Source organism: Apodemus sylvaticus, chromosome 23 (assembly GCF_947179515.1).
Source record: "Apodemus sylvaticus chromosome 23, mApoSyl1.1, whole genome shotgun sequence".
Lineage (NCBI taxonomy): Eukaryota > Metazoa > Chordata > Mammalia > Rodentia > Muridae > Apodemus > Apodemus sylvaticus.
In genome coordinates, this window is record NC_067494.1 from 31,589,663 (window position 1) to 31,612,311 (window position 22,649).

General features: G+C 45.3%; 1 protein-coding gene and 1 pseudogene across 10 annotated transcripts in view; both read right to left on the reverse strand.

Annotated features, from left to right (window-relative positions):
* Window positions 1–22,649, reverse strand: part of Lrp11 (LDL receptor related protein 11) — a 253,624-nt gene that overhangs the window by 17,801 nt on the left and 213,174 nt on the right. For 2 of the 10 annotated variants that reach the window (XM_052169948.1, XM_052169959.1), the window contains exons 1-2: window positions 7,679–8,468; window positions 2,001–2,161 (exon numbers count right to left, since the gene is read on the reverse strand). The exons of 6 other annotated variants lie outside the window; for them this stretch is intronic. In XM_052169948.1, the coding sequence (XP_052025908.1) occupies window positions 2,001–2,161; window positions 7,679–8,237 (720 nt within the window). In that variant the 5' untranslated portion in view covers window positions 8,238–8,468. Of the gene's footprint in view, window positions 1–2,000; window positions 2,162–7,678; window positions 8,469–22,649 lie in introns of those variants that run through there. 2 more of the 10 variants (XM_052169957.1, XM_052169958.1) reach the window with 2 other exon arrangements.
* On the reverse strand, window positions 8,364–14,684 carry LOC127674196 (sorting nexin-6-like; annotated as a pseudogene).

Here is a 22,649-nt window from a genome sequence, read left to right on the forward strand (position 1 = left end):
GATTAGGCTAGAAGGTAGATGGTCTGGAAATCATTACCAGGATTTTTATACAGAATAAAAGGAAGCATTCAGCATTTTCCAAAGGGAAGTCTAGTACAGTACATATGGCCAAGTTCAGACTATTTGGTTAAGTAGTAGAGCTGATTCACAGTAAGCTAGGACAGAGGTTCTCAGCCTGTGGGACATGACCCTATTGGGGTCACATGTCAGATACCCTGTTCTAGTGGTTTGAATATGTTTGGCCCAGGGAGTGACACTATTTGGAGGTGTGGCCTTGTTGGAGTAGGTGTGTCACTGTGGGTGTGGGCTTTAAGACCCTCATCCTAGATGCCTGGAAGTGAATATTCTGCTAGCAACCTTCAGATGAAGGTGCAGAACTCTCAGCTCCTCCTGCACCATGCCTACCTGGATGCTGCCATGCTCCCACCTTGATGATACTGGACTGAACCTCTGAACCTGTAAGTCAGCCCCAATTAAATATTGTCCTTATAAGAGCTACCTTGGTCACGGTGTCTGTTCACAGCAGTAAAACCTTAACTATCAGATATTTACAATATGATTCATAACAGTAGCAAAATGTACAGTTATGAAGCAGCAACAAAGATAATTTTATGGCTGGGGGTCAACACAACATGAGGAACTGTATTAAAGGGTTTCGACAGCACTAGGAAGGCTGAGAACCACCAGCTTAGGACATGATGTATAAAAGGAGTTTCTGCTTCTTGAAAAGTTGGGCAGAGAACGAGGACTCTTGGGTGGTGTACTTGAGGAAGGACTCTGAGTGACAGGCTGAGGACAATTCTGAAAAGGTCCAATGCTAAAGTCATTTAATCACTGAGCAAAAGCAGCACGATCTGAGATCAGTGCAGTGGCAACAGCTGATTGTTGCTTTTGTTGTGATTCCAGTCCGGTACAAACTGGCTTTTTATTCACCACCTCACCCTCCCAGGCAGTGTGGTTCTCTGCTTTCCTGGTGCTGCAACACTTTAACACAGTTCCTTATGTTGTGATGACCCCCCCCCCACTGTAAAGTTATTTTGTTGCTACTTTGTAACTGTAATTTTGCTCCTGTTATGAATAGTAATGTAAGTATCCCTGTTTTCTAATGGTCTGAGGTGACCCTGTAAAAGGGTGTGGTCTGGATGAAGTGTGTGAGACATAGTCTGTAAGTGTTCCTCGTTAGAAATGGCTCTAACGGTCTCATGGCTGGGATATGTAGCACCTCCCCCCCCACAGGGGAGCAGGGAGCAGGACCGCCTTATGCTGTGCCCATCTCACTTCTTAGCACAGTGTCCACGAGGAGGATTACAATGCTTCCAGATCACGTAAAGAAAGAATTCATTCCATTATTATTGACTCCCTCTTTATATTCCTTCCTTTCAGACTTTTTGTTGTTGTTGTTGTTGTTGTTGTTTTCCGAGACAGGGTTTCTCTGTGTAGTCCTGGCTGTCCTGGAACTCACTCTGTAGACCAGGCTGGCCTTGAACTCAGAAATTTGCCTGCCTCTGCCTCCTGAGTGCCAGGATTAAAGGTGTGCACCAACACTGCCTAGTACTTTCTAAACTTTTAGTCCAGGGTAGCCAGGCATTGGTGACCTAGTCTAGATTGGCCTTGAATCACAAGATTCTCCTGCCTCAACCCACTGAGTACTAGAATTACAGGCACGTGCCATCATACTTGGCCACGACCTAAATCTTATACTAAGAAAAGAGAAAACCTTTTAAAAAAGGAACCAGAATTATTGAAACACAGCCTAAGTCTTTTCCTCCGAGCTGAAGGAGCAGGACCCTGGCAAGCTCTTAAGCAAACAATCAAGACCGTTTACTGAGCACCAAAGGGAGTTTACAGAATAAATCATTTTTAGGATAATCGATTTTATGATCTGTCCATCGTAAGTCCACTCTGCTTGCTTACGTGCATTTAGGGACTGACAGCAAGGACATTACAGAAAACCACTTCCCAGAAACATCAGTTTTGATAGCAAGATCAACAAGAGTCACCTTCATGTCCACTGACGACGGGTCACCCTGCTGCAGCGTCCACTCATAAAGGACGATGGTGTGGTCATCTGTGCTTTCTCGGCCGTCTAGAACTACCCCGTCTGTGGGCAGCTGTAAAACCACATCCTTCCCAGCCCTGCTGACTGGAGGCTCGTCCTCACCTGTGAAAGAGCAGAGACGTGAGAGGCGTGCCTCTCTGATTCCCCAGCCGATCTTGTCTGCAGATCAGTCCATCCAAAAAACCACAAAGAGAATAACTTCCATCCTATTCTGACATGGACTTTCAGCAATTCTGCATGTGGAAGAGGAAGTATGGCGTGCTATAGAAAACTAATTATATATATGTATATACATATATATGTATATATATGAGTATACACATACATATATGTGTATATATACGTACATACATATATACTCATATATATATACATATACATACATCTGTACATATATATATACACACACACATACACATATTTTTATGTGTATATATGAGTACACTGTAGCTGTTTAGAGGGCATTGGATCCCATTACATATGGTTGTGAGCCACCATGTTGTTGCTGGAAATTGGACCGAGGTCCTCTAGAAGAGCACCCAGTGCTCTTAACCACAGAGCCATCTCTCCAGCCCCATTTAAAAAAATTTTTTTTAATGATTTATTTTTAAGTTATGTGCATTGGTGTTTTTCCAGCATGTGTGTGTATGTGATGTTGTCAGAGATCCTGGAACTGGAGTTACAGACAGGTGTGGATGGCCATGTGGGTGCCGGGAATTGAACCCAGGCCCTGAGGAGGACCAGCCAGTATTTTTAACCACTGAGCCAGCTCTCTGGCTCCCAATAATATTTTTTTTAAAACCTTCAAAGGTTTTACATGGAAGAATGAGAAAGCACTGAAATATCTTGCTTGTCAGGAAACAAATTAATCTTGCTTCTCATGAAGAAACGTCATAACCGTCACTGACTTTGTTTAACTGCATCATAGATAAGACTTCTGAGCCCAGGGAAACCCTCACAGTCTAACTTGACCTCTGATGACCTCTGAGAAAACAATTTCTCCTCAGTTCCAGTCAGGCTAATTATACCAGAGCTTATCTACACAGAAACAGTTCTGGAAGCAAACAAAGCACAACCCTCCAAGAGTGAGATAAATGTAATTTCGAATTTTCATTATAAATAAAAATGTAATTGAGCATGTTAAGTACTGTGGGAACATTGATTTATTTTGGGAACTAACGACAGTGGGTCAGACCTAGGGAGGTGAAGTGCGACTCACACAGCTGAGACTGAGGGCTGCCAGGCGGGGCTTACTGCACAGAAGGAGCTAGAGGCCTCTTCCCACACCTGCTGTGACTGGAGCTTCCCTGACAGACCTGAATCTGTGCCAAGTGGTGCAAAGGCTACAGACAGGCTGGGCAATCCAAAAACAAGGTGGGGCCAGAGAAGGGAAGGCAGGCCTACAGATGCAGAGACGAAAGCTTTCTGGGATTGTTTGTCTCTCCTTTCCAGGCTGTTGAATCAATCATTTATTTATTTTTTAAACTGCATCACTGAAGAAAAAAAAAATCCATAATTCCAGTATGGCTCTCATTATTTTAAGTATGTGAAGTCCCATCTGTCTTTCCCATAGGATACCGATGGTCAAATACAACAACAATGAAATGTATTATTAATTAATTTAATTAATAAAATTAATTTTGAAATTAAATAAATAAAACAATTGTGTAACAATTATATGATATTTATAATATATAATAAAATATTATATGCTATATGTTATATAATTTATACTCTATTTATTTTTGAGAAAGAGTTTCTCTGTGTAACAGAGCCCTCACTTGTCCTGGACTCTTCATAGACCTGGATGGCCTTAAACTCAGAGATCCACCTGTTTCTGCCTCTGCCCCTGCCCCTGCCCCTGCCCCTGCCCCTGCCTCCTGAGTGCTGGGATGAAATGAGTGCACCTTACTGGTAAGTTATTTGTACCACGTAGTGCAGTGTGCTAAGGGTTCTACCTGCATCTCCTCACTTGACATTCACTATCAGTCTGAATGAAACATTTATATTTCATCAACTTTATCACTGTAAATAAATAATACCATAATTATCATATTATTGCTCATACTGTTTCTCTAGCACAGATTATTGTCCTTAAAAAACAAACAAACAAAACCCCAAAAAACTAGAACAGTGGTTCTCAACCTGTGGGTCACGACCCCTCTGGCAAACCTCTATCTCCAAAATTATTTACATTAGGATTCATAACAGTAGCAAAATTACAGTATGAAGCAGCAACAGAGATGATTTTATGGTGGGGTGGGTCACCACAACATGAGGTTGTGTATTAAAGCATTAGGAAGGCTGAAAACCTCTACCCTCGAAGAATGGATATTTTAAATCTCTGATATATTATTTCCTAGTTGGCTTCCAAGAGCTTGGTACCAGTTTACACCATCAATGCTCATGAGTATACAGTGTCTCACACGTGTGCCAGGTTAGGTTGTTTTATACAATTTAGTAAGTGTAAGCTGACATTTACATTTGATTCTCCCCCCCTCCCCCCACACACACACTCTTTCTGATGGTACTGGGGATTGAGCCTAGGCCCTCCGATGTGCTAGCTAAGTGCTGTCCCTTGAAGCTGTATGCCTAGCCTCTGCCTACCTTTAACTCGGGCCACTTCCTGTGTCTATCAGCTGCATGTCTTCTTTACTTGAACCTTTGCTTATTTACTTTTGTCAAAGCAACCCTTAGCTCTGCTAATATTTTAAGAGTGTATTTCCTAGACTCTTGTTTACAGTTCCTTATTTATTGACACAATTTTTTTGAATTTGTACAAAATCTTTCTTTGATGGTCTACTTAACTGATTTGAAGACTTCTTCCTTCCAGATAGACAATACTGAATTTAGCTTCTAGTTTTTCTACCTGTGGAGTAGACTGCGGCTTAATTTTAAAATACTTGTGTATATAGGGCCACTGAGATGGCTCAGAAAATTTGACAACTTGAATTCTACCTCCAAGATCCACACGATGGAAGAAAAACCAACCTCCTGCAAGTTTGCCTGTCTCCCATACAAAGGCCGTGGCAGGCATGTCCATAAACACATTGAATAAGTAAAGGTTGTGAATGCTTCTGTTAATCCTAGCACTCGGGAGGCAGAGGCAGGCGGACCTCTGCGAGTCTGAGGCCAGCCTGGTCTATGAAAAGAGTCCAGGATGGCCAGGCCTCTGTTACACAGAAAGACTGTCTCAAAAATCAAAATCAAAAACAAACAAACAAAAGTAAATGTCCATCTGGGACGTGTGTGTGGTCAGAGTTGTCTCAATACCTTTTCTCCAACACTGCCAACAAGTAATCTGAGTATTATTTATTTAGCCAGGTTAGTGGAGATGAGTCAGCCTGCTGCGGGGGATCAGCCCTGAACAGGAAGGTCGGTCCGTCCTCGATACCTACTTGAAGACTGACAGCAGAGGGAGGTCTGCTTGGGAGAAGGCTGAATTTCACCTGAGGCTTTGGTTTGACTTGCAAAGGGTTCTTTCCAAGCGCTACGCAGAGACACTGGACTTCAGGCTAGCTTAGTTAAAACAGCACACAGGTTCTGGTCCCTGAACGCTGAGAGATGATATTCTCAGCTCCTACAGGATCCCCAGGACGTGGGCCTCCACCCCGCAGCCCTCTTTACTCAAGGCCTCCCACGGGTCTGTCCAATCAGTCACACCAGACAACCACAAGGTTCTGTAATGATACCATAGACACCTATACTGCCCAGAAAAATCACAAGAAACATCCACACTCACCCATTATGGCAACTTGAGCTAGAACAGAGCCAAGTCCAAGATGGTTGGTGTGGGAGGAGCCTAGAGTCAATCTGGAGGATCTCTGGCACTTCAGGTGTTCTAGCAGGTAGGCTGTCACATCAAGATACCTTCCTACTCTATCCTTCAGTTCTCTCGCTATCTCTAACAGCTGCGTCTTCATGCTTGAGAGTGACAGGCCCAGGGCTGTGAGGGAAAGCTCTCTGAGTGGCCCTCAGGCAAGTTGCTTTCCAGGCCAGCCTTCCATACAACAGGATTTGACCTTTGAGCTGTTGTGAGAAACAGCAAATAGCTTAAAACAGCTTCTAACATCGAACTCACCCAGAGTGACCAATATACTGGCAGATGCGTAAACCATTCTAAATCTATCCGGTCCCATCCAGCAATCATCCTCACCCCCATCCCGCCCCGTTTCTTCCTTAAAAACTGGTTACAGGGCTGGAGAGATGGCTCAGTGGCTAAGAGCACTGACTGCTCTTCTAAAGGTCCTGAGTTCAAATCCCAGCAACCACATGGTGGCTCACAACCATTTCAGATAATGAGATCTGACTCCCTCTTCTGGAGTATCTGAAGACAGCTACAATGTACTTACATATAATACATAAATAAATCTTTTAAAAAAAAAAAACTGGTTACAATTCCCTGCAAGGAGCATTGCTAAATCACGGTCTCATTTAGCCTCAAGTTCCACATGCTCACAAGATTCACAAGAAAGCAGGAAAGAAAGCATAATAATCCTGAAAGGAAAGCCGATGTTGTCTTACAAACAAAGAACTCAAACAGGTAAGCATCTGGACCTGGAATCCCCGGAGTCTGTAAAACGCCCTTTGCCTCCATACAGGGCCAATCAATGCAGCCGGCGAGCCAAGGCCGCACCAGAGGTCGCTGAGGACCCGAAGAAATCTGGGCACATCAGAGCTTCCCGTAGAGTGGGCATGTGAGTGCTCCCCAGAGAGGAGGCCATGCCAGTGGTCACATGGCAAACTCCCCCTAGAGAAAGGAAGAAGTGGGAGGGAGGTAAAAAAACCACTTAGATGGCTTTTGTTTGGGGCCTTAGTCTTAATCCTGTTTACTTTCTGCACCCAGGGTTTAAGGAAAGCTCCGGTAGCAATGCAAATTTGTGACAGAGGAGCACAGCGAACCTGGAGGTGGGGGTGGGGAGGATAAACTTTGTTTCTGTGCTACTTTGCCCCTGCTTTGTGCCTTGGTTTTTCTAGAGCAACTTATATAAAAGCCACAGGGCAAGCTGTTTAGGCCTTTTAAAGAGAGACAAACTTTATACACTGTGTCCTTAGCCCAGCAGACTCCAGTACAGAGTTCCGACCCCCTCCGCACACAGCCGGCCCTCCTTAAATTGAGCGGGACACAAAACCAACAAGGTCACGAATGTGAAGAAATTTTTGGGCAAGGGGTGGAAGAAAAGAATGAAGACCGAGTGACAAGTTTTCCTTTACATTTTTTAAATCTGAATTAAGTATGTGCTGGCAGAGAGCCAAAGCAGGAAGCAGGAGTGGGTGTTAGGAGCAACTTTGTATCTAATCAAATCTTGTCCTAGTTATTTCCTGCTGTAAAACACGCTTCATAAAACCTATGAGACGAAATAAAACTAAAATGATCTTGACTGGGATAAAGAAGGTTCTGAGATATCCTCTTAAATCGATCCGTGAGTCCTCTCGGATCTGCCCTCCTATCTTTCAAAGGTAGCCCAATGGACTACCCACTTACCGCACTTTCTTAGCACCAGCCCAAAGTCTGAAAAAAATGTGAGCCACTTTCCCTGTTACCTGCAGCTTTTATCCTCTGGAAGCAGAGGAGTTTGCATGCTTGGTGGCAGGCGGGACCCTCCTGGTGGCGCTTACCTGGCCCGGCAGAGAACCCGGCGGCGTCCCCGGCGCGACTGAGGGTGTAAGTGCGGAACCCGTGGAGCGGCGCGAACTTGCAGACGCTGCGGCCGCGCGCCGTGCAGTTGAACAAATAGCAGCGGGGCGCGGGCATGGGTGCGGGCACGCTGGGCCCCCGGGGCAGCTGCACCACCGCCACCGAGCAGCTCGGCTCGGAGCAGCAGGCCGCCACGCACTGCCGCCAGCCGCGCACGGTCCCGGGCGCGCGCAGGAAGCTGGCTCCCGCCGCGATGGAGTCCTGCGGGCGGATGATGGTGTCGGGCACCGCCCGGTAGACCGCCGTACCGCCCGCACCCGGGCAATCCTCCCGCGGGCCGCCCAGCAGCTCCGGTTCCAGCTCCTCGCGAGGCCGTGCCCGCTGTAGCTGCCGGCGAAAGTCCTGAAGCAGCCTATCCACCCCGGACGACGGAGCGGCGGGCTCCCCGGGCCGGCCGCCGGGCAGCCAGAGGCAGAGCAGCAGCAGCCCGCAGAGCGCGCGGTGCCGGGAGCCGGGGCCCGGTCCTCCCCGGGCGGCCATGGCACGAGCGCGGCCTCAGAGCTCGGCGGCCCCGGGGCCTGGCTGCTTCACGGAGGCGGCGAGCGTGCCGGCTTCGAGAGGCATCGCGGGCCGTACTCGGCCGGACTTGGCGCCGCCCTGGCCCTTCTACCAGGCTACGGGCTTTCGGTGCCTCGATCTTCGCTTCGGCCGAGGAAGCGCACCGGGGCGACGAGCGGCCTCTGCGTGGATCAGCACCGGCGTGCGGACAGCGGCTGCGGCGGGGCGGAGCCTGGCGTGCTGGGGCGGCTCGGGGCGGGACTTCCGCAGGCGCGCGGCGGGGAGGAGGAGGGGACTCCCCGGAGTTGCCTGGCTGCCCCGCGTCGTGATCACACCCTAGGCAGCGTGGGTGTTTGGGCCTAGCAGGCATCACTAAGCAAACAGACCCGCGCAAGGCCATAGCTCACAGGGTAGGGCGCTCGGGGTTGGAGGGGAGAGTCGGTAAATCCATCAGTCTAAAGTCCAGGGCTACTCTGGAGAGCGACCGGCCCAGCCAGGCAACCACAGACAACTTTGCCAGGGTTTTGGCTTGCAGCTTCGTTGCATTATGTATTATTGAAGAGATTTGGACTACGGTCGGTAATAAAGGAAACAACATTTACATTCAGGTTCTAATTCGCCTTTCAGTTTCGTTTAGAGAACTTAAACACCAGATGTTCAGCAAGGGAGAGCTGAACTTGTAGGGAGGCAAAAGCCAGGTGGTATGGGAAGGAGGGTGGAGCCAATTGATGATCCCGCATCAGTTTACTGGGTGTTGGAATGGATGACACCTGACTTCGTTTGACTGATAGGACACAACACTCTTCAGTGTGCGGCTTTAAGATCAAGATATCATCGTATTCATTTCTAAAATCATAGATGGTCTCGTCCTCACAGAGTAGAAGGCGCCTCCTAGGGTTCCCTAATCCCACCCAAGACCACTCATTCTTATATTCTAAGTCACCATCTCAATAGTAGAATGCCTGTATATACACAAGATCCCAAGTTCAATCCCTAGCAACACACGCATACACACACAAACATACACACACACACACACACACACACACACACACACACACGGTATCTCACTATGTAGCACACACAGGCTGGCCTTGAACTCATCTACTCCGGCCTTCTCCTGAGTGCTGAGATCACAGGGCCGCACCACCTCTGTTCTCATCTCGTATTTTAATTTTACAGATGAGAAACCAGCCACACTCACTCCTGTGCCAGCCTAAGGTAAACTCTCCACCTGCAGCTGCTCTGCTCCGGCCTCCCTTCCTGAAGCCACCTGCTCTCCTGTTGGTTCCCTGTTTCCTTTCTCTCTCATCTTTCTCCAAGTTCCCCTCTCACCTCCACCCTGGAGATGTAATATAGTTATGGCCCGTCATCTCCCCTCCCTGTGTCCATCTCCTCCTGCCTAGGAAGCCACAGTCTCAACCCTCTCCTGCCCTCAACTGCTTGCTAGGTCTTTTCCTGTATCAAAACTCCTGTCGTTCACACAATTACAGGATCCCCAAATCTCTCATATCTCACTCTGTTCTACACTGCCAAAAGTTTCTTATCTCCACTTCCCTTCAACATAGTTTCATTTTCCACTCTCCTCTGTCCCTCCTTGGACTACACACACCTAATGTGTGTGTGTGTGTGTGTGTGTGTGTGTGTACATTTCAAAGTTAAGCCTGAAATCAAACATACTAGATAGCAGGTGGTCCTCATACTCTTCAGAGATCTCTGAATATGACATTTCAAGTGTTTAATAATTAGAGAGACATTGAAGGGCTTCCTAGCAGGCCTGGGCATGGTAAACATGGCTCTGTCAGCCTTGCCCTTCCCTCTGCCTTGCTAAACTATTAGATTACATTCCTAAAGCTAGCCACCAAGGTCTAGCCCCTCATCTGGCCTCTTGCTCCCTCTGAGGCTGCCGACCAAGGGCCAGCAGTCAGAAGCCCTCCCTCTTTTGGCTGACCTCATTAACATGCCCAGTTAAAATTAGCCAGCTCATCCTAACGGGGATTTCCTTTTTCAGTTTACAAATTGTCATTTGCTTATAGGTGTGTTTTTCTCCTCTCTATCCTTTGCCCCATAGGGGCAAATAAATCTTTGTTTTGAGGTGTCTTGTGCCAACTTCGAGGCCCTTTCAAACACAGTGATGCCTAACCCAGATCTTGTGGTCACCAAAGAAGACAGATAGGGCGCAGTGATGACAGTGACTCCATCTGGATTGTGGTAACACTAACCACTGGGAAAGCTGCCCACGCCTCACTGGATGGCTTGGCGCCAATTGCAAACATTTTTGGGATAATTGCTCTGCTCTCCCTAGTCAAAGTGATGTCAATTTTTCCAAGTACAAAAACAAACAAACAAAAATCTCTAAGATCTGAATCTGACAGCCCAAGGCTACTGCCCTGTGTGACAGCTGAAGGCCGACCATTGCTGCCCGGCCATCAAGACCAGGGGAGCCTAGGGCTATTGTCTAGGCCGTGAAAAATCTCTGCTATTTGAACTGATGGAGGCCATTAGATTATACCTCCTCCTATAATCCATCCTCAGATCTCTGATGATATTGACTGACCTGCCTAACCGCACACTGCTCACTCTCCCCCACTCACCCCTTTCCCTCACCCACAGTCAGAATTCACACCCAGTATTCCAAACCCCTCACACCCCACCGTTCACTTGCTTGTTGGGGGTTTGTCTGGTGCTGTGTATACAAATCCCAAATTCTGAACACCAAGATCTGGTTGTTCCCAGTGAGCGAAATCTCAGGTACACAATCCTTTGTTGTGGGAACTTTGCTCCCCAGCACCTTGAATTCCCCCACCTGCCTATTCCTGGGGGGGTGGGATATCTCCCCCTCCCCCTCTCCCTGGTCCTCTTCCCCTTCCCCAAGTACCAGGACCATGAGCCTAAAAGTTTCAAATGTACAGCCAAGATAAAAAATTTCCCGTAAACTCCTTCAGTATTTAGTTTATCTGTGCTAGCAGATTTCAAATCAACTAAAAACTGCTCCAGCAACTTGCCAGCCCCAGATGTTCCCTCAGAATCTACATCCTAGACAGCTCCAAAGCAACCAGCCCCAGACTTTCTAGCATCACAAACTGCTCCAATCCTGCCTGAACTGCCCCAATCCTGCCTGAACTGCCCCAAACCTGCCTGAACTGCCTCAATCCTGCCTGAACTGCCCCAAACCTGCCTGAACTGCCCCAATCCTGCCTGAACTGCCCATCCCTTAATTTTACAGATAAGAAACAAGATGCACAAAACTGAAAGATTATATTTCCTGCAACCAGGTGGGTCTAACTTTTCTCAGAACATGCTAATGAAGTGGTCAGTATACTTAGACCTGCCCTCCATATCTTCATCTGTACCCCTTTCATGGAGTCTTCTCTGCCTGCTGGGACAGATTTAGCTCTCAGGTGACTCTATCTCCACCCCTGTGTTGGAAGCAGTTGTGAACACCTGGCCTAGATGAACCACTCAGAAGTTTTCTTCTAGGATATAAGACGGGGAACAGAGAGACACAAGCTAAGTCAGTGTGGGAGGAATTGCTGAGGGGTCAGGTAGGCTGGGCGGGGCTACTGTAGGGAGACAGAGGAGCTCCAAGCAGAGGGAGGGAAATGCGGACAGAGGAGGAGTTATAGCCAAGTGCACCTGACTCACTAGAAAGGGCTGCTCACTGGCTCGCTGGCTCCACTCTCTCTTACTCTCTGGCCTGCCTTCTTGCTCTCCCTCTGTCCTCTTGTCCCCCTCTTTCCCCATTCCCCTGCCCCTCGCTCTCCACATGTTCCTGTGCTCATGGCCAGCCTTTTCTCCCCCGCCCCCCACACCCTCTACATCTCTCTGTGCAAAACTGTGCCCACTTCTCAGGGCAGGCCTGAAGCTAAATACCTTTTCCAGGGAGGAATGTCTAAGAAGGAAAGCTAGTTGGCTAAGCCCTCCTCCAGGCCTTTAGGTACCTCATTAAAATGGAGATCTGTCTTGAGCCTATGGCGGGGCTTGTGGCATTGCCCTTACATGCTGAGGGACACAAATCTCTGGGGGAGCTGCAGCTAGTGGCAGGGGCTGGTGCCTGGGAACAGGTAAAGCTTCCACTATCCCTTCAGTTTCGCCCGGGCTTTTAGCCTTAGTTTATCCCGGGACCATGCTACCTTTCACAGTCCACACTTAGTAATGGAGCACTGAGAGAAGAAGAAGGGGAGACAGGAACTTCCTGACCCTACTTATCCCAAAACACACACACACACACACACACACACACACACATTCATATACACACTAATATATCTGGGCAGTGGTGTTCCAGGCACTTGAGAGGCAGGCAGATCTCCATAAGTTCAAGGTCAGCATGGTCTATATCGCAAGTTCCAGGCCAACCAGGGCTACTCAGAGAAACCCTCTCTTGACAAGCAAACAACAACACCCAACTCCAAAAATTATACTAATATATGCGTAGGTATACATGAGTGTGTACATGTGTGTGTATGTACAAGCCAGAGGACTACCTTGGATACAGGTTTTTAACACACCTTTAACAATCCACATTTGAATTGATTGTACTTAGGTTGGACACTCATTGGAGGAGGTTCTACAGAGGAGTTTAAATCCCTACTTCTACCCCCTTCATCACGCCGAGGACAGGGACTATTCATTGAACGTCTTCTGGGTACCGGACCACCCAGCTGATTTCACTTCAGCCTCTCCATCATTTAGTGAGCACCAGTCTATGTGTCTCTCCAAGCCACTGATGAAATGCTGGGGCCAGCCAGACTAACTTAGTACATTACAGCAACTTCCCTGAGGGCTAAGCCTCGCTTGTTGGTGCCATCTGCTGTCTGAATGGGATTTGCAGTGCTTCTGTAAGAGCCAACAGTGGCTTCTGAAGGCACACAGCAAAGGTCTGTTAAGGAAGCCAACCTTCTGTTTGTTTGGGTTGGATTTTTTGTGTTGTTGGGCTCTTTTTTTTTTTCCTTCTTAAGGTCAATGTCACTGAAGTGTGGTTTATAGGTGGTAACACATTTACTTTAAGTGCTGAGGAAGTTCTCTCATTGGCATCTTTTTTGGAGCTCAACTGATTGGAGGGAGATGCTTGACTGTGTTTTTAACTTCTCTATTTGGGGGCTGCAGAGATGGCTCAGCAGCTGAGGGAATATTGCTTTGACAGAGGACCTGAGTTCAATTCCCAGCATCCATGTTGGGTAACTCACAACTGCCTAAGGGTCCCCGGATGCATATTCTCTCTCAGAGTGAGATAGAGGACCATCAGGGCTGTAACCATGTTGGAAAGGAACATGTGTTTTAAGGAGAGCCACCTGTGTCATCAGACAACTGAAAGAATGGACCCTTAAGGGCCCATTAAGGGCTGGACTTCATCAGGAATCGCATGTTGGGTGAAGGATAAAGTGGGGAGGAGGCAAGGTTACAGAAAGGCTCAGTTAGAGGTAGAGTGTGGGTAAGGGGCCAGGTCGGTGTCCTGGCTGCTTTTATGTCAACCTGTCACAAACTAAGAATCATTTGAGAGGAAGGAAACTTGATAGAGACAATGTTTCCATAAGATCCAGCTCTGGGGAGTTTTTTTTTAAAAATTAATGATTGATGGGGGGGTGGGTGGGGGTGGGGGGCATTTTGAGTGGTGCTATACTGAGCACCTATTTTTCTTGTTTTATCAAACAATTATGAAACTTTGAGGAAAAACTTGCACATAACTGTGGAGTCCTGAGTTCCTGAAGCATGTAATGAAGACCCAATTCTATGCAATCGGCAGCAGCACTTTCGTGAGATCTTGTCATTCTGTCAGACTTAGCGGATGCATCTTTCGCTCAGCTGTGCTATTCTGAAAGGAATACTCGCCCATGCTCAGAGACGTCGTCTACACCCTTGACTCCTGAAACAGTTACTCAATCCACTGACTTAACCATGCTTGACACTCAAATCTTGATCATATTCCAAGAAGATGTGGAAACTTAAATCTTTTCTCTAAATAGGATGCACTGCAACTGGACACAGGAAGACCTCAGGCATCGAAACTGTCTTCTTGAAGATTGCCAGATACTCAGCTTTCCAGTTCCTGTTTCGTCTTTGTGAATTCTTCTTCCCTTGTCACTGGCCCTGGCCTTTTCTCCAAGCTTCTGCAGTTTTCCCCGTGAAGCATCAAAATCAGTCTTGGTGTTGCTAATGGGATAACATAACCTGCATAGTCTTCATTTCCAACAAAGGAATCATGAAGTCAGACAAATTCCTCATGATGCCGAATAACTGAAAATTCATTTTGCTTAAAATTTGGCAATGCACTCTTTGTGTGAACAGTGGATTTGACTTTATCCCTTTCACTGAGAGCATCCGAAATGTCCACTTGAAGAGCAGCATCACTTTGGAGGTCTACAATTATTGCTTTAAGTCCAACGTCTTCCTCCGAGAGGAAGTCAAGCCATCATCCAGGCATACCATTATGACTGCTGCAGAACCCAGGGCTCGCCGGGAATTCTTTACCCATTGGTTTCTGGATATACACACTGAGTGGTAAGATGACAGGTCCATATGCAATCTCTATGACAACGTCAGCTGTCTTTCTTCTATGGTGTCAGGAAAGGATGTGTTACTACCATGACCAACAGACCCAAGTCTTCTTGCCAGAGAATCTTTATGGAAGAACTTCTTAAGATCACAATAAAAAATTAGAATCTTGGCAGTCTTCATCACAGTTTTGAAATTTTGCTCCAGATTGTATGTGAAAAAAGTAACAACAACGGTGTTGATAAAGGTATTTGCTTTACTCACATAGAGATGGGCAATGAGAACCCGAGAGGCTGAGTTCAGGGCCAGCCTGGTCTACAGAGTGAGTTCCAGCACAGCTAGGGCTACAGAGAGAAACTTTGACTCAGAAAAACAAGACACAAACACAAACAATCAAACAAGGCAATTTCCTGGTGTGGTAGTTCATGCCTTTGATCTCAATACTCAAGAGGCAGAAGCAGACAGATCCCTGAGTTCGAGGACAGCCTGGTATACAGAGTGAGTTTCAGGGCAGCCAGGCTACACAGAGAAACCCTGGCTAGAAAAACAAACCAAACTGCGACCTCCCCCAGCCCACCGTTCTAAAAGAATAGCAGCCAGCAACCTGATCACTCATTGAAGAACAAGAAGAACCTGATTTCCAGCCTTCAGGGGAGGGGCTTGGCCTGTCTTTGTATCTTGGGAGAGAAGCATTAAAGATGGAGAGCTGAACCAGAAGCCATGTTTTGTCTCTCTCCACGTGTTTTCTCTTGCCACCCGTTCCCATACCCATCTCTCCTTCCAGGGAACTCGCCGTTAGAACGTGGGAGCTGGACTCTATACCAAACCAGGCAACCAACCAAATAAACAAAGGGCAGTTTTCTTTTAAAAATTTTCATTGCATTTTAATTTATTTTGTGTTTATGTGTATGTTTGTTGGTGCATTAGTGCCATAATGTGTGTGTGTGTGTGTGTGTGTGTGTGTTTAGATTGGAGTTGGTTCTCTCTTACCATGTAGATACCAGGAACTGAACTCTGTTTATTAGTTTTGGTGGCAGGTGACTTTACCCCCTGAGAATTCTCACCTGCTCAAGTAATTTCATTTTCAAAGGACAAATGTATTTGAATATATATTCATAGAAGTATAGTCACGTATAGTCACCAAATCAACTTAGTGGTTTGTTTACTTAATAGACTATCTGTCTATATGTAGTGATTCAGGTTGGTCTTGAGCTTGGTGTTCCTTCTGCCTCAGCCTCTTGAGGGTTGGCATTGTAAGTCTGCATGCAGCATTGATACTGACCACTCTATGTCTGTCTTAAGGGCTGTCCTGAACCATAGCTACTAATGTACAACTTTCAATGCTTTTTAGTAGCATTGTTCATTGCACATACCCTTGCCAAACCGTGTTCTTTAGACGTGCTCTCATCAATAAGCTGGCCTCAGATTTGTTATATAGCCAAAGATGACCTTGCCTTAAAGTTCCTACTGTTGATATTATAGTCATGCATCATCATGTATGTGTGTTTAACACCATATGAAAAAATACCTATTAAAAAAAAAAAGACACACTTTGCCAGGAGGAAATAGCCTTCACTTTGGTGCACATACCTTGAACAATACCTTGTTTATTCCACCTTTCTCCTTTTAAATTTGTTTTATTTTAATTATTTATCTAGTCAGTGTTTGCATATTTTGTGTGTGAGCCCAGGTATGTGGGTCAGTATGCATGTGTGTCTGTATGTGTGGGAGTGTGGGGTCAGAAGCGTTAGGCATGTTACTCAATTGCTCTCTATCGTGAAAGAGTCTCACTGAACATAGAACCCACTGATTTGCCTAGACTGGCTGGCCAGCCAGCACCAGGGAGTCTCCTACCTCCACGAGCCCAGCGCTGGGCCTACAGACACCTGCAGCAGTACTAGAATCCTTACATGGATTCTGAGGGGTGGAATTTGAGTCTTTATGCTAGTACTTTGTACTTGGTAAATCATGCACTTTAGCAGCTAAGCTATCTCCCCAGGCCAACTTTCTTCCATTTTGTCTACTTTATAAAAACCTATTCCTCTCTCATGGAACTGTAAATCCTAGGCAGAGGTGCTCAGGATACACCTTTTTCCTAATCTGTCAACTTTACTCTTTTCCTGTCTTTCTGGAAAGGCTGGGGACTGAAGTCTGGTATCTACTGTCACTTTTTCTGATTTGCATAATTAGTGCAGTATAGATTGCATAATTAGGAATGCTGGAGTTTGAGCTTAAAGTTGATTTTAGAGTAAGTCTCTCTCTACAAATACTTCAAAGAAATTCAAGTCTAAGGAAAGAATTTGGCCAAGTCTACCAGGAGCCTTCCATAGCCATCCTATAACTGCCATCCGGGGAGGCTTTTCTCCATTCAAAAAAAAGGGGGATTATTTTTCTTTGATTCAGGTAGCTTCTATTCTATTTTCTCAATCCTGTATTTGAATACGTTGATCTCTATTATAGCACTCTGTCTGGTCTAGTGTCTTATGCAAGGCTGCCCATGAACTAAGTATTGGGACTCTGGGAACATCTATAATTAAATCACAGTCTCACTGCAGTCTTAAGGGGGTGGGAGAGAAAGAGAGAGAGAGAGAGAGAGAGAGAGAGAGAGAGAGAGAGAGAGAGAGAGAAAGTTATATGCAACTTCTGTGAAATCCAACCTCCACACTCCCACCCCACCCCCTTTGCTCTGCCAAAGTTCTGTCAAGTCTTGTGATTCCAGGATACTTACCAAGCAGAGTCTTCCAGCAGCAAAAGAACCTATGCAGAACAGGATGCCAAGGATATCCTGTTGCCCAGACTGCTAACAAACACAGCATTGGAAGTATAATTTAGTGGCATGTGCTCAATCATAGCAAAACAAAAATAAATACCACCAACAAATACAAAAAGGCAAACAAGAGGTACTCAAGCGTCCAGATCCCAGTGCTAACAGGTAAAATTCCCTAGATACTGACCACTAGTCAGTTTCCTTCTGACAGTTTCCAGTGTTGACAATGTATAGCTATAGACCTGTGATGCTCTCAGTGTTTGCCAGAGGGTGTCTTTCCGCAACGGGGAGCAATCAGGAGCTGAGACATATAATGGGTCAGAGTCCTAAGGAATAGGAGACTAAATGCTTGGCTCTACAAAGGTCTTCTATAATGACATACCTCATTCCTGATCACCACCACAGAGGTCCAGGGACCATCAGTGGAGACTAGGAACTGGAAAAAAATGTAAGCACTAATGGATGGAGAGAGAGCTGCAAAATGGTGTGTTCTGGACATAACTTGGATATTTTTACTGATGAATATGGTTGTTTGCACAAAATCAAACTAGCCAAAATCCCAGCACAGATGATCTCCAGGTGTTCTGCAGATCTACAAAGATGCACTCTCTTGTAGCAATGCTTTATAGATAAATTGATGGTTTAATAATTCCTAATGATGATTCTATAGAATTCCTTAATTTATACAAGTAAAATCTGAGCCCTCTATAATATAGGCTGCAATTAGGGATCTCTAAAACTTCATGTGTCATGAGTAGAAAGCAGAAGTAAAACAGATCTATGATCAGAAAAATAGGCTTTCAGAACTGTTTGTGGAACCATTATCTGATAACTAAAGGTCAAAAAAGGGAATGAGCAGTTTATTGTAGGTGCAAAGATAGAAGATAAAATATTGACTGTATTCATCTATACAAACCCTCAAAACCAATGAGACACTAAGCAGATGATTTTCCTCTTGACAAAACCATGTTAACTTAAACAGAAGAATTATTGTTTGAAACTTTTAATGAATTTGCGAAACTAGCGAAAGATGACACATGTTTAATTAGATAACTAGTTTTAGTGGAAACAAATGTAAACATCTCTGTTGTAACTTCTTATTCAGTTTGTGATTTGAGTTTGTTTTGTTGTAACTCAGGAGACCCTCCAGGGTCTCAGCTCAGGTGCGCAACCCCACACACCACAGCTTGACAAAAGATTGCTGCAAAAGCATGAGGTTTATTGATTGATTGAAGATTGATCCATGCGCGTGGGGTTGCGCTTTGCAGGGAAAGCAACAACTACGAACAAAGAAAGTATACACTTTTTATACTTTACAGAGGGTTGTCCAGCAACAGGCTGGGCAATTGGTGGGATACAAGACAAAGGATCTCTTTAGGCATTGGCCAGTTCGTTCAAAGGGTGCTCTTGGCCAAGTCAATCAATTTCCCTCCTCCCACTCTTAACCTAGCCTTGAAAATCCTTGAAAGAGAGCCAGGCTGATAAGTTCCTTAAGGGGGGAAGAACTGGGTGGCCGGGAAAATTATGCTGGCATATTTCCTCCTCAGAACTTATCAAGGGGGGGGGGCGCTAGGGATATTTTTCTCAAGATCGGTTATATTTGTTTTGGCTAGTCTCAACTAGGCCTGTTTACTCTGACCACCCAGCCTCATGTCTATTTTCCCAAACCCTTGTTTTATAGCTATCACTAAAACGTATTTTATTTCCCCCAATTTGAACTTGTGAACTTTTGAATAAAGATGCAAGAATAGCATATGATCATGTATCCAAAAAAAGTACAAGAGCTAGAAACTATGCCAATAAGAGAGCAGAATGGAGGCGAGCAGAGAGAGCAGGCAGGTCTTTTTCTTACCATGAGACTACTCTTTACTTAGGAGCTTTTTCTTTAAGGGCTTTTTTACTAACAGAAATACAAAGGTAGGAGCCTTTTCTTTCTCTGAGCAATGAACTTGGATCTTATTTTTCATCAAAACTGAGTGAGTTCTTTCTGTGCTGCTATTTGCTAAATGAACCCTCCTCATGGAGGGGCTATTGTTCGTGTGTGTGTGTGTGTGTGTGTGTGTGTTTGTGTGTGTGTGTGTGTGTGTGTGTGTGTAATTTTGCATGAATACTTGTGGAGGTGATGAGACAGGTGGTCAGGCCCAACATGTCTGTGTATGAATATCAATGTGTCTATGGATATTTGCTTATGTAAAAGTTTCTTTCTGTGAGCATGACTGTTTTTTCCTGGTTCACTAAAATCAATTGTTCCACGCCTCCCCCTTGCCTGGCCAGTGAGAGTCTGGGCTTTGGGCAAGAGTGAAAGGAGCCTTAGCAATAAATCTTCTTTATTGAATTCTTTGTTGCTATATAGCCTATGTTAATTGCCAGAAATTATAAAGTAAATAATAAGAAAGATAGTTAAATTCTCCAGCACTTAATGAAGCACAGAACAGTAAGAAAGAGTTAAATTTCCTACACGGCCAGAGACCCTCAGTCTTTGGCCTATGTGTAATGCTGGGTCTCCCTTCAGCATCTGTCCTAAGGCCAGGCAGGGCCCCGGCAAGTGCCCCCTATGTGGTGCTGGCTTTAGATTCATGATGAGCGCAGAAGGGGGTCACAGGATCTTCCTTGAGATTAAAGAGAGTTGTTGAAGCCAAGTGTTTTACAGGGTAGGGAGTCTCTTGCTAGGCCACTTCACACAACTGTGAAGTTAAGGCCTGGATTGTACTGGCGATGCCAACATGTTAGAGATGCCTGAGCCATGAGATATGTACCTAAGAGAGCTACAGAAAAGAGAGTACACCAAGAAACTTACCAAGAGAGACAGAGGGGGAGGGAGGATATGGCACGCTGTAAAGCCATGAGGGCAGAGCCTCTTGCATCAGACATGGCACTAAATGATTTGGAGACATTCCTGCTGGGTTTCAGTCTTGCTTTGTTCTAGTATTTCTTCATCATGCCCCCATTTCTCCTTCATAGTGGAGTGGTACTGTACATTCTATGTTGTTGGAAATATGTAAATGGTCGTTTGGTGTTGATAGGAGTTTACAATTAATAAGTTGCCTTGAGCCTCAGAAGGGACTGTGCTTTGAAGCAGTCTTGAAGATTTACTTGAAAATATTTCTGTTAGTCTATGTCTTTTTTTTTGAGAAATTGAGTCCATTGATGTTAAGAGATAATAAGGACTAGTGATTGTTGCTTCCTGTTATTTTTGATGCTATTTTTATGTTTGTGTGGGTATCTTCTTTTGGGTTTGTTGGAAGAAGATTATTTTCTTGCCTTTTCTAGGGTATAGTTTCCCTCCTTGTGTTGGCATTTCCCATCTATTATCCTTTGTAGGCTGGACTTGTGGACAGATATTGTGTAAATTCGGTTTTATCATGGAATATCTTTGTTTCTCCATCTATGATGAATAAGAGTTTTGCCTGGGCTGGCATTTGTGTTCTCTTAGGGTCTGTGTGAGGTCTTTCCAGGATCATCTGGCTTTCATTGTCTCTGGTGAGAAGTCTGGTGTAATTCTGATAGATCTGCCTTTATAAGTTACTTGCCCATTTTCCCTGACTGCTTTTAATATCCTTTCTTTGTTTAGTGCATTTGGTGTTTTGATTGTTATGTGCTGGGATGACTTTCTGTTCTGGTCCAGTCTGTTTGGAGTTCTATAGGCTTGTATGTTCATGGGCATCTCTCTCTTTCTCTGTCTTTTTTATGTTAGGGAAGTTTTCTTCTATAATTTTGTTAAAGATATTTACTGGCCCTTTATGTTGTAAATCTTCGTTCTCTTCTATATCTATAATCCTTAGGTTTGGTCTTCTCATTGTGTCCTGGATTTCCTGGATGTTCTGGGATACAAGCTTTGTGCATTTTGTATTTTCTTTGACTGTTGAGTCACTGTTTTCTACAATATTTTCATCACCTGAGATTTTTTTCATCTGTCTCTTGTATTCTGTTGTTGATGCTTGCATCTATAACTCCTGAATTCTTTCCAAAGTTTTCTATCTCCAGAGATGTCTCACTTTGTGATTTCTTTATTGTTTCTACTTCCACTTTTAGATCCTGGATGGTTTTGTTCAGTTCCTTCACTTGATTGTTTGTGTTTTCCTGTAATTCTTTAAGGGATTTCGTGTTTCCTCTTTAAAGGCTTCTAGCGGTTTACCTGTATTCTCGTGCATGTCTTTAAGGGAGTTATTTATGTCCTTCTTAAAGTCCTCTATCACTATCATGAGAAGTGATTTTACTTCTGAATCTTGCTTTCCCGGTTTGATACTGTTTTGTACCCACCATTTCCTTCCAGTTACGGTGGAAGAATTGGGTTCTGATGATGCCAAGTAACCTTGGTTCCTGTTGCTTATGTTCTTCTGCTTGCCTCTGGCCATTGGAGTATCTCTAGTGCTACCTGCCCTCACTCTATCTGACTGCAGCCTGTCCTTCCTGTGATCATGATTATGTCAGAACTCCTCAGAGTCCAGCTGTCTCTGTGGTCCTGTTATTCCAGGATCCTGTGATTCTGAGATCCTGGGTGTGTCAGAGCTCCTGAGAGTCAAGCTGTCTCTGGGACCCTGAGATCCTGGTGTGACCAAGCTCCTGGGATCCTGAGATCCTATGGTCCTGGGCGTGTTAGAGCACCTGGAAGTGGAGTTTCCTCTGGGTGTTGTGGGACTGGCTGTGGAGTTCGCGCCCAAGGTCTTTTCTTATCATTCTTTAAGGGATTTTTGTGTTTCCTCTTTAAGGGCTTCTAGCAGTTTACATGTGTTCTTCTGTATTTCTTTAAGGGATTTGTTTATGTCCTCCTCAAAGTCCTCTATCATCATTATGAGCAGTGATTTTAAATCAGTGTCTTGTTTTTCTGGTGTGTTGGGGTATGCAGGACTTGCTGTGGTGGGAGAACTGGGTTCTGATCATGCCAGGAAGCCTTAGTTGATTATATTCTTGCCCTTGCCTCTCACCATCTGGTTATCTCTGGTGTTAGCTGGTCTTGCTGTCTCTGACTGTGGCTTGTCCCTTCTGCAAGTACTTCTGGGAGACCAGCTTTCTCTGGGAGGAATTAGGGTATGGAGAGCTGTGGCACACGGTCAGCTCTGGGTACAGATTTAAACAAGAAGGATCCTGTCCCAGGCTGCTGCTCCCCAGTTCCTGTGTCCTGAGGGCTCCTA